Source organism: Schistocerca cancellata, chromosome 5, assembly GCF_023864275.1.
Source record: "Schistocerca cancellata isolate TAMUIC-IGC-003103 chromosome 5, iqSchCanc2.1, whole genome shotgun sequence".
Taxonomy (NCBI): domain Eukaryota; kingdom Metazoa; phylum Arthropoda; class Insecta; order Orthoptera; family Acrididae; genus Schistocerca; species Schistocerca cancellata.
Window position 1 is genome coordinate 545,798,257 of NC_064630.1, and position 11,772 is coordinate 545,810,028.

The 11,772-nt window shown below is 45.4% G+C and overlaps 1 protein-coding gene across 1 annotated transcript in view; it reads left to right on the plus strand.

Annotated features, from left to right (window-relative positions):
- LOC126188670 (uncharacterized) overlaps nt 1-11,772 on the plus strand; it is a 202,231-nt gene that overhangs the window by 175,485 nt on the left and 14,974 nt on the right. The window contains exons 13-14 of the mRNA XM_049930275.1: nt 5,666-5,880; nt 5,971-6,140. Coding sequence (XP_049786232.1) covers nt 5,666-5,880; nt 5,971-6,140 — 385 coding nt within the window. The remainder of the gene's footprint in view (nt 1-5,665; nt 5,881-5,970; nt 6,141-11,772) is intronic.

Below are 11,772 nucleotides of genomic sequence, written 5' to 3' on the forward strand. Positions count from 1 at the left end.
CTCTGCAACGAAACCAAAGCGATCTATTCGTCGCCATTCCAGAACATTAAAAATCCGTCGTACTTCTTTGCAGAGGATTCTGAAACAGGATTTAAAGTTTCATCCTTATAAGTTGCAAGTGCCTTAACAGGGAGATAAAGTGAGTAGTTGCAATTTCTGTTTAACGTTACTCGACAGAACTGATGAGGACGACGCGTTTCTGATACATCTTGTGATGTGTGATGAGGAAAAATTCATCTGAATGTGTTTGTCGATAAACAAAATTTTCGTTATTACTCGGACACAAACCCGCAACTTATTCATTAAAAGGCCCATTGAAGCTCATAGGCTGTCGTTTGGTGTGTTATTAGACAGTCCTTTAAAATCGACGGTCGTATGTCTTTTTTTTTTCCTTTTTCGAAGACGATGACAGCAGGCGAGTGAGTGACAGTTCCGAGTGTTATGCGGTCATGGTTAACGATTCTTCAATCCACAGCTCAAGGGACATTGCCTTGTAAACGCAATGCAGTTTCAGCAAGAAGGGGCTACAACCTATCTTCTTCTTATTCTTGTTCTTCTTCTTCTGCACTTCAAGGTACAAGTATTCGTGCGTATTTCGTTTTCACTTTCCACAGCCCCCTCGTTCTGGATCTTCTTCATCCTTTTGACTGATAAGGCATGGCCTGACTTGGGATTCTCTCTACACTCATTCTTTGTAACTGATTCTTCAGTCTTTTCATTAATGTTGTAAATATCTAGTTGACTCGTAATATCTTCATTTCTTGTATGGTCTTCCCTAGTAACACCTCTAACTTTCCTTAGAAACCTCATTAATGCTGGATATTTTACTTTTTTAGAGATTCATGCCTCACTTACATATAGCAATACAACTATGGTTTTATAAAATTATAATTTTTGTTTCTTCCGCATTTTGTTCTAAAATTTTTTTTCATTCCGTCTATTAATTAATATTTGTTAATCTTATTTTATATATTCTTGCCTATACCATTGCTAACGTAGCAATCTAAAAACTTAAAGTTATTACCTTACATTGTCAGTTGGAGAGCTATCTCTATATTAGTGTAAAGATGGCAGTATAACTTTTTGTAAAACTAGTAATCAGTATATGTATCAACGGCGAACTAGGTAATAAAACTTCTATTTAGGAAGCCTTATGATGTTAAAAAATTAAAGCTGTAGACATGCACAAGTGTTGCATTGTTTATAATTTTTTTTAAGCTACAGACCATACGGCCGGTAATTCAGTGACCGCACCGAGCTGCCAATTTCCTCTCACAGTACTGTGATGTCCTATGGCCGGCGTGATCTTATCTTTCAACCACAGATTTTCTTTTCTTTCGGATAATCTCAAGCAAACGCTTTCCCACGGCGGCGCCACGATACTGATGAGCTAAAAATTGCAATCGGCAGAGAGCTGGAGGTGCTTCCTGAAGAAATGCCTGAGAATATAATGAAAGGCATCGGGAGTGAAAGAAGCCATTCGTGTTACGTTTAAGAAGTAAAGTTGTGCTTGGATTTTCAAGCGGCAGTGTGTGTAAAACAGTTACCTACAAGCTATATCACAATATATCGCATTCCAGGCACGCTCATGTTTAAATGTTGCAGATTGTTGATTAGCAGTAACATAAGCATACCATGCAGCTACAACGGTGCTAGGTCGTTGATGTTGTCATGTCATCAGTGGAAAACGGAACATCGTAGTAACGAAGCCTTCGGGGGCACTAGAGACTGTAGATAACGTTGTATATTGGCGTCGTGTTTTCGTTTACTTTCGGAACCAAAATTCATCTTACATATTTATGTAATGATGTTACTGACTGCCAAATGTTAACTAGAGTCGCACAAAATAGCGAATTTTCATTTCGCGTATAAATACTGCTTATTCCGGTACTATTTTACCTTTCCAGTTTCAAAGACGACAATTCCAAATTACTCCTGCATTTACAGTTACCATTAGTAAGTCACAGGGAAAAATATTCAAAGAAGATGGGATTTTATTAAGGCATCGTGTTTTTATGCATGGTCAGGTATATGTTGCAAAAAGTAGAGTGCCGATCTTCCGATGGTTTGAAATTTTATAACTCTGAACCTAACGAACGAGGTATTTTAGCAAATGATGAAAGTACGTTTACGAAAAATATTGTTTATACTGAATTTTTCTGTCGTTAAATTTTAAAATGACGTCATTATTTCTCCAGCATTTCACTATGCCATCATCATGTCCCATATGCATCTCTCCAATTGAACGAAAATGTCATATAGAGCCATAAATCGCTGGATGTCGTGAATTCAGTCGTTACACTAGCGCTTCAATCGAAGAGTTGATAGCAATTCCAGCCTGAAACTGGCATAGTAAAATACTGAAACTGTTAGCCTTCAAAATAAAAGAAAGTAACGTCTTAAGATACGCGGCTGTTGGTGAATTTCATTGACAGTGACAGTTACTTAACCAGCCGATGTTCCCTGACCACCAAGGACCAACAGAGACCGAATAAAATTATGTTCTTATACGACAAACCGTAGCGCGAAAAGTCACCTTTTCTTAAAAGCTTAAATGTTTCTCGATTTCAATAGTACAAGATTTTGATAGAATAAAAATGGTGTCAGAAGGTAGTTCTCGCAACACTGTATTGTACAGTTGTCAAATTATACGAGGGTCACTCCAAAAGAAATGCACACTATTTTTTTTAATCCATCTTTTATTCTAAATGTTTGAAAGTTTTGCAGTGTGTAGATACATCCTTTAGGAACAATATTTTCATTTCTCCAAATAATTTCCATCCCTCTCAACTGCCTTACGCCATCTTGGAACGAGCACCTGTATACCCGCACGGGAAAATTTTGGACCAACCTGTTGGAGCCAGTGTTTGGCAGCGTCCACAAGGGAGTCATCATCTTCAAACCTTGTTCCACGAAGAGAGTCTTTCAGTTCCCCAAAGAGATGATAGTCACATGGAGCCAGGTCAGGACTGTAAGGCGGGTGTTTCAGTGTTGTCCATCCGAGTTTTGTGATCGCTTCCATGGTTTTTTGACTGAGATGTGGCCATCATTGTCATGCAACAGCAAAACATCCTGCTTTTACCGATGTGGTAGAACACGACTCAGTAGAGCTTGAAGTTTCTTCAGTGTCGTCACATATGCATCAGAATTTATGGTGGTTCCACTTGGCATGATGCCCACAAGCAAGAGTCCTTCGGAATCGAAAAACACCATAGCCATAACTTTTCCGGCAGAAGGTGTGGTTTTGATTATTTTTTTCCTTGGTGAATTTGCATGATGGCACTCCATTGATTGCCTCTTCGTCTCTGGTGAAAAATGATGGAACCATGTTTCATCACCTGTCACAATTCTTCCAAGAAATTCATCTCCACCATTCGCGTACTGTTCCAAAAGTTCGCTGAATACCGTTTTTCTTGTTTCTTTGTGAGCCACTGTCAGCATCCTGGAAACCCACCTGGCACAAACCTTTTCTAACGCCAACACTTTCAGTATTCTGCAAACACTTCCTTCCCCTATCTCAACGTAGCGTGACAATTCGTTCACTGTGATGCGTCTCTCAGCAGTCACCAGTTCGTTAACTCTCTGCACGCTGTCTGGAGTGTGTGCAGTACGAGGTGTGCCGCTGCGAGGACAATCCTCAATATTGCCGTGCTCGCTTTCATCACGTAACCTGCTTTCCTGTACAGCGATCGACAGCAGCATCTCCATACACCTTTTTCAACCTCTTGTGCATGTTTCCCACTGTCTCGTTTTCACAGCACAGGAATTCTATGACAGCACTTTGCTTCTGACGAACGTCAAGTGTAGCAGCTATCTTGAAGACATGCTGTGACGGCGCCACTCACGGGAATAGGTTGAGCTAAGTTTCAATACAAGCGGGATGGATGTATCTACACACTTTAAAACTTTCACACATGCAGAATGGAAACTGCATTTTTACAAAAATAGTGTCTATTTATTTTGGAGTGACCCTCGTAAAAAAACACCGGGGTTCATTTTTTATGTTTTGGCACATACGGCCCCACGCCTAGGAAAACGTATCACGCGGCGCCCTGCAGCACGCATCGTACAGCGAAAGACGCAAACGTGTTTCACAGCACGCTGCGATGAATTTCCGCGACTAGGAAAACGTAGCTTAAGCCTCATAATACACTACTGGCCATTAAAATTGCTACACCACGAAGATGACGTGCTACAGACGCGAAATTTAACCGACAAGAATAAGACGCTGTGATATGCAAATAATTAGCTTTTCAGAGCATTCACACAAGGTTTGGGCCGGTGGTGACAATGTGCTGACATGAGGAAAGTTTCCACCGATTTCTCATACACAAACAGCAGTTGACTGGCGTTGCCTGGTGAAACATCGTTGTGATGCCTCGTGTAAGGAGGAGAAATGCGTACCATCACGCTTCCCCCTTTGATAAAGGTCGGATTGTAGCCTATCGCGATTGCTGTATATCGTATCGCGATATTGCTGCTCACATTGGTCGAGATTCAATGACTGTTAGCAGAATATGGAATCGGTGGTTTCAAGAGGGTAATACGGAATGCCATGCTGGATCCCAACGGCCTCGTATCACTAGCTGTCAAGATGACAGGAATCTTATCTGCATGGCTGTAACGGACCGTGCAGCCCCATCTCGATCTCTGTGTCAACAGATGGGGACGTTTGCATGACATTAACCATCTGCACGAACAGTTCGACGACGTTTGCAGTAGCATGGACTATCAGCTCGGAGACGATGGCTGCGGTTACCCTTGACGCTACGTCACAGACAGGAGCGGCTGCGATGGTGTACTCAGCGACGAACCTGGGTGCACGAATGGCAAAACGTCATTTTTTCGGATGAATCCAGGTTATTTTTACAGGATCATGACGGTCGCACCAGTGTTTGGTGACACTAAGGTGAACGCATATTGGAAGCATGTATTAGTCATCACCATACTGGCGTATCACCTGGTGTGATGGTATGGGGTGCCACTGGTTACATGTCTCGGTCACCTCTTGTCCGCATTGACGGCACTTTGAGCAGTGGACGTTACATTTCAGATATATTATTACCCGTGGCTCTACCCTTCATTCGATCACTGCGAAACCCTACATTTCAGCAGCATAATGCACGACCGCATGTTGCAGGTCCTGTACGGGCTTTTCTGGATGAAGATAATGTTCGACTGCTGCTCTTGCCAGCACATTCTCCAGATCTCTCACCAACTGAAAACGTCTTGTCAATGGTGGCCGAGCAACTGGCTCGTCACAATATGCCAGTCACTACTCTTGTTGAACTGTGGTATCGTGTTGAAGCTGCATGGGCAGCTGTACCTGTACACGCCATCCAAGCTGTGTGTTACTCAATGCCCAGGCGTATCAAGGCCGTTATTACGGCCAGAGGTGGTTGTTCTGGGTACTGATTTCTCATAATCTATGCACCCAAATTTCGTGAAAATGTAATCACACGTCAGTTCCAGCATAATATATTTGTCCAATGAATACCCGTTCATCATCTGCATTTCTTCTTCGTGTAGCAATTTTAATGGCCAGTAGTGTAATGAACTAAAAGTGCACTACATCCCCGTATTAGCTGTTGTGTATAATTCATTACTGTATTTGGAATGTGATGGGAAAGGGTTAGCGTTGCGGATTGCCCCGTCGTGGTTGCAGCTGACGCAGAAGCTGTTCGCGCAAGGCAACGCGACGGCGCCGGCGCGCCACGGCCTGGACCTCGTGTCGCTCAACATCCAGCGCGGCCGCGACCACGGCCTGCCGGGCTACCCGGCGTGGCGCGAGTTCTGCGGCTTCCCGAAGCCCCTCGACTTCTCCGACCTGGCCGGCGTCATCGACCCGGACAGCATCAGCAGGCTCTCCGCGCTGTACAAGTAGGGGCCCGCCATTGCTTCCAGCTTACTGCACTAGCCGTCAGGTACTGCCGATCTGAGTTTCACAGAGAGCCGCCGTTGTCGTTGCAGGACCGTGGGCGACGTGGACCTGTACACGGGCATGCTGTCCGAGATCCCGCTGGACGGCTCGTTGCTGGGGCCCACCGCCACCTGCCTCATCACGGACCAGTTCATTCGTCTCAAGCAGGGCGACCGCTACTGGTACGAGACCTCGCAGCAGCCGCAGGCCTTCACACCTGGTAAGCTCCTCCTGTCGCCAAGTGTCAAGGCGACGTGTTAAACCATTGGTATAGTTTTTGCTTCAGCTTAAATACAATCCAAAAATATCTCTACGGGGATTATGATACTGAAGAGCCAAAGAAACTGCTACACCTGCCTAATATCGTGTAGGGCCCCCGCGAGCACCTGGAAGTGCCGCAGCACGACGTGCCAAGGACTCGACTAATGTCTCAAGTAGTTCTGGAGGGAACTGACACCATGAATCTTGCAGGGCTGTCCATAAATCTGTAAGAGTACGAAGGGGTGGAGATCGCTTCTGAACAGCACGTTGCAAGGCAGCCCAGATGTGCTCAATAATGAAACTTCCTGGCAGATTAAAACTGTGTGCCAGACCGAGACTCGAACTCGGGACCTTTACCTTTCGCGGGCAAGTGCTCTACCATCTAAGCTACCGAAGGAGGGCTCACGCTCCGTCCTCACAGCTTTACTTCTGCCAGTACCTCATCTTCTACCTTCCGACACACAGTTTTAATCTGCCAGGAAGTTTCATATCAACGCACACTCCACTGCAGAGTGAAAATCTCATTCTGCAAACATCCCCCAGGCTGTGGCTAAGCCAGGTCTCCGCAATATTCTTTCTTTCAAAAGTGCTAGTTCTGCAAGGTTCGCAGGAGAGCTTCTGTAAAGTTTGGAAGGTAGGAGACGAGGTAATGGCAGAAGTAAAGCTGTGAGGACGGGGCGTTAGTCGTGCTTGGGTAGCTCAGATGGTAGAGCACTTCCCCGCGGAAGACAAAGGTCCCGAGTTCGAGTCTCGGTCCGGCACACAGTTTTAATCTGCCAGGAAGTTCCATATCAGGGTACACTCCGCTGCAGAGTGAAAATCTCATTATGCTCAATAATGTTCATGTCTGGGGAGTTTGCTTCTGACGAACGTCAAGTGTAGCATCCATCTTGAAGACATGCTGTGACGGCACCACTCACGGGAACAGGTTGAGCTAAGTTTCAAAACAAGCGGGAAGGATGTATCTACACGCTGTAAAATTTTGACACATGCAGAATGAAAACTGTATTTTTTACAAAAATAGTATTAGCCACTCTGTTGCAATGCTGGACGTGTGGGGTGTCGAATTGTCCTGCTGGAACTGCCCAATGACGTCGCAATACACAATGGACATCAATGGATGTAGGTGATCAGACAGGATGCTTACGTACGTGTCACCTTTCAGACTCGTATCTAGATGTATCAGGGGTCCCATATCACTCCAACTGCACACGCCCAACACCATTAGGGAGCCTTCGCCAACTTGAACAGTCCCCTGTTGACATGCAGGATCCATGGATTCATGAGGTTGTCTTCATACCCGTACACGTTCATCCGCCCGATACAATTTGAAACGAGACTCGTCCGAACAGGCAACATGTTTCTAGTTATCAACAGTTCAATGTCGGTGTTGATAGCCATCAAGGGTACACGAGTAGGCCTTCGGCTTCGAAAGCCCATCTCCATGATGTTTCGTTGAATGGTTCACACGCTGACACTTCTTCATGACCCAGCATTGAAATCTTTAGCAATTAGCGAAAGGGTTGCACTTCTGTCACTCTGAGCGATTCTCTTCAGTCGTCGTTGGTCCCGTTTTTGCAGTATCTTTTTCCGGCCCCAGCGATGTCGGAGATTTGATGTTTTACCAGATTCCTGATTTTCACGGTACGTTCGTGAAATGGTTGTGCGGGAAAATCCTCACTTCATCCCTACCTCGTAGATGCTGTGTCCCATCGCCCGTGCGCCATCTATAACACCACGTTCAAACTCTCTTAAATCTTGAAAACCTGCCATTGTAACAGCAGTAACAATTTAACAACTGCTACAGAGACTTGTTTTATATAGGCGTGCCGATCGCAGCGCCGTATTCTGATATACACATATCTCTCTGTTTAAACACTCATCCCTATACCAGTTTTTTTGGTACTTGGGTGTACATCCCAGTTTTCAAAAATGTGAGATTTATCTAACACGACATATCTCCGAACTGTATTATCACATTATCAAATTCTGCAAAAAAGGGAAACACCAATCTTTACTGTAATATCAACACACATGTACAAGGTGCGGCGCTTAAATCAGGACAAAGCAAACTTTTTTAAAAACCACACTGATTAAAACAAAATACAAATTAAAATCCTTTTACATATAAGTAGCGATATCTCGTTCTGAAATGATCGCACACAGTCTTTAAAACAGCACTGTCCGTATTCGCGAATGCTGCTTCTATAGTGGCGCGTAGAGATTCGACATTAGGGTACCTCGTCTTATTAGTAACTCTTTCGATTATGCTATTCGGGGGCCAGAACTCCTTTGACCAGAACGTGTCAACGTTATCCGAGAGCCAGTTTTGGACTCAGTGGCTCGTATGAGCCGGCGCACAGTCCTGCTGAAAGTCATATTGCCTCCCAGAGACCACAATTACCAACCACGGTCACACGGCATTCGTCAAAACTTGCAGATACACTTCTTCTTTGTCCCTTTTCAAAGGAATGTGGCGGAATTATATCACCCTCTCTGGACACAACACCTACGAAGTGAACCATACTTCTCCGAAGCATTATATTTGGCCACGATATTGTAAACAGTTCATCTTGGGTACCCGAAGACTCGAACTACACTTTGTGATCAAAAGTATCCGGACGCCTGGCTGAAAATTACTTACAGGTTAGTGGCGCCCTCTATCTGTAATGCTGGAATTCAATGTGGTGCTGGGCCACCCTTATCCCTGATGACAGCTTGCACTCTCGCTGGCAGTCAGGTGCTGGAAGGTTTGTTGGGGAATGGCAGCCCACTGTTCACGGAGTGCTGCACTGAGAAGAGGTATCAATGTCTGTCGTTGAGGCTTGGCACGAAGTCGGAGTTCCAAAACATCCCTAAGGTATTGGGCCAGTCCATTACAGGGCTGTTACTGTCATGTAACCACTCCGCCACTGCCGTGCATTATGAACAGGTGCTCGATCGTGTTGAAAGATGCAATCGCCATCTCCGAATCGCTCTTCAACAGTAGGAAGTAAGAAGGTGCTCAAAACATCAATGTAGACCTGTGCTGTGATAGTACCACGCAAAACAACAAGGGATGTAAGCCCTCTCCATGTATTACGTTGTGTACGTGGCACAAAAATAATGCAATGGTGTAAATGATTACGTAATCATGTACACTCTTGCATTGTTTTTGTGCCACATACACACAGGAATGCGATGTACTATTAAGTAATCATATACACTTGTATTGTTTTTGTGCCACGCACACAACGAAATACGATGTACAGGAGACAGGCAAAAGACTGTAAACACCTCTACTTACATGGGAGTGTTGGAGCCCCGTTTACCCGTAATACAGCTGCGAGTCTTCTTGGACTACTGACATATGATTGTATAGTCTCCAATGGAATTTTATGCCATTCTTCGGTCAGAAATCTGCTCCGGAGTCTGCGCTCCAATACCGCCCACAAGGGTTCGATAGTGTTCAAATCCGGGGACTGTGCTGGCCAGGGAAAACGCTGCAGTTCAGTTGCATGCTCTTCATACCTTGATTGTACTCTCCTGGCTGTGTGGATGGGTGCATTATCATCCTGAAATATGGCATCACTGTTTGGGAACAACTTTTGAATCGTGGGGTTCACCTGACTACCTAAAATATTCACGTACTTCTTGGCTGTAACACGACCTTTGAGAGTAGCGATGGGGCCAGCAGTATACCACGATACGGCTGCCCACACCATCACACTTCCACCTCCGTGCTTTACCGTTGGAATCAACCAATCGGGATTGTAGGCTTCTTTTCGCGTTCTCCAGATGCAAACACGGCCCGATGTAGGAAACATCGAAAAAATTGACTCATCGGACCATATGATGTGTTGCCATCGATCAGCCGTCCAGGATTCATGCTCCTGACACCATGTTTTACGCTTCTTTGCGTTGGTTGTCATCACTAATGGCTTCGGTTCGCAGCTCGTCCATGAACATTCGCTTTATGGAGTTCTCGGCGGACAGCATCGATAGATACAGAGTCTCGAAGATGACTCCTGAGCTTTGCCGTCACATTAGCCATCGTAGTTTTGTGCTGTTTTGACACAATTCGTGGTAGCGTACGACAGTCTCTGTCATTTAGTTTTGATTTGCACCCACTATTACGTTTACACGACGTTGTTTTTCCATGTTTTATGTAGGCTGTCACGACTGTTGAAACAACTGCTCTCGCAACATTCAATCGTTGGCTGTCTTGTTTACTGATGCTCCAGCTGATCGGGCCCCCACAAGCTGCGGGATTAGCCGAGCGGTCTGAGGCGCTGCAGTCATGGACTGTGCGGCTGGTCCCGGTGGAGGCTCGAGTCCTCCCTCGGGCATGGGTGTATGTGTTTGTCCTTAGGATAATTTAGGTTAAGTAGTGTGTAAGCTTAGGGACTGATGACCTTAGCAGTTATGTCCCATAAGATTTCACACACACACACACACACACACACTCAAGCTGCCCTCTTTGGAACTCCATTAGGACTTTCATTGCACGTTGACCTCTGCCTCTGAATACAAATACGAAATGTGCGCAACTCGTAAACAACCTGCACCGATGCCTAGTCCTTACTGAACACACACAGTCCAGCGCGACAGGTGCCTTACCTGCATTGTTCCTCGTCATATTCAACCATCCCATTACTACCACTGTTAACATTATTCTGCCGTTTCGTATATCCGTCCACGTGTATCAGAGATGTATTACAATGTGAAATCAAGTTGGAATTGTAAGATACACATATCAAGAAAAATCTGCATCACCTCGGTTTTCAAAGTCCCGGAACCTGTACAGAAAATGGAAATGAGATCAACATAAAAATCAATCCGTCCTTTTTATTACTCATGAAAACCACACACTGCATGTTGTATAACCATACGGTGAGACCTTCAAAGATGGTAGACCAGACTGCTGTACACACCGGTACCTCTGATACCCAGTAGCACGTCCTCTTGCATTGATGCATGCCTGTATTTATCGTGGCATACTATCCACAACTTCATCAAGGCACTATTGGTCGAGATTGTCCCACTCCTCAACGGCGGTTTGGCGTAGATCCCTCAGAGTGGTTGGTGGGTCACGTCGTCCATAAAAAGCCCTTTTCAATGTAGCCCAGGCATGTTCGATAGGGTTCATGTCTGGCGGACGTGCTGGCCACTCTAATCGAGCGATGTCGTTATCCTGAAGGAGGTCATTCAGAAGATGCGCATGATAGGGGTGCAAATAGTTGTTCATGAAGACGAATGCCTTGCAATAGGCCACCGATATGGTTACACAGTCGGTCGGGGGATGGCATTCACGTGTCGTACAGCCGTTACGGCGCCTTCCGTGACCACCAGCGGTGTGCGTCGGCCCCACATAATGTCACCCCAAAAGAGTAGGGGACATGCACCTCGCTGCACTCGCTGTACAGTGTATCTAAGTCGTTCAGCCTGACCGGGTCGCCTCCAAACACGTCTCCAACGATTGTCTGGATGAAGGAATATGCGACACTCATCGGTGAAGAGAACGTGATGCCAATCATGAGCGGTCCATTCGGAACGTTATTGGGCCTATCTTTACCACGCTGCATAGTGTCGTGGCTGCAAAGATGGACCTC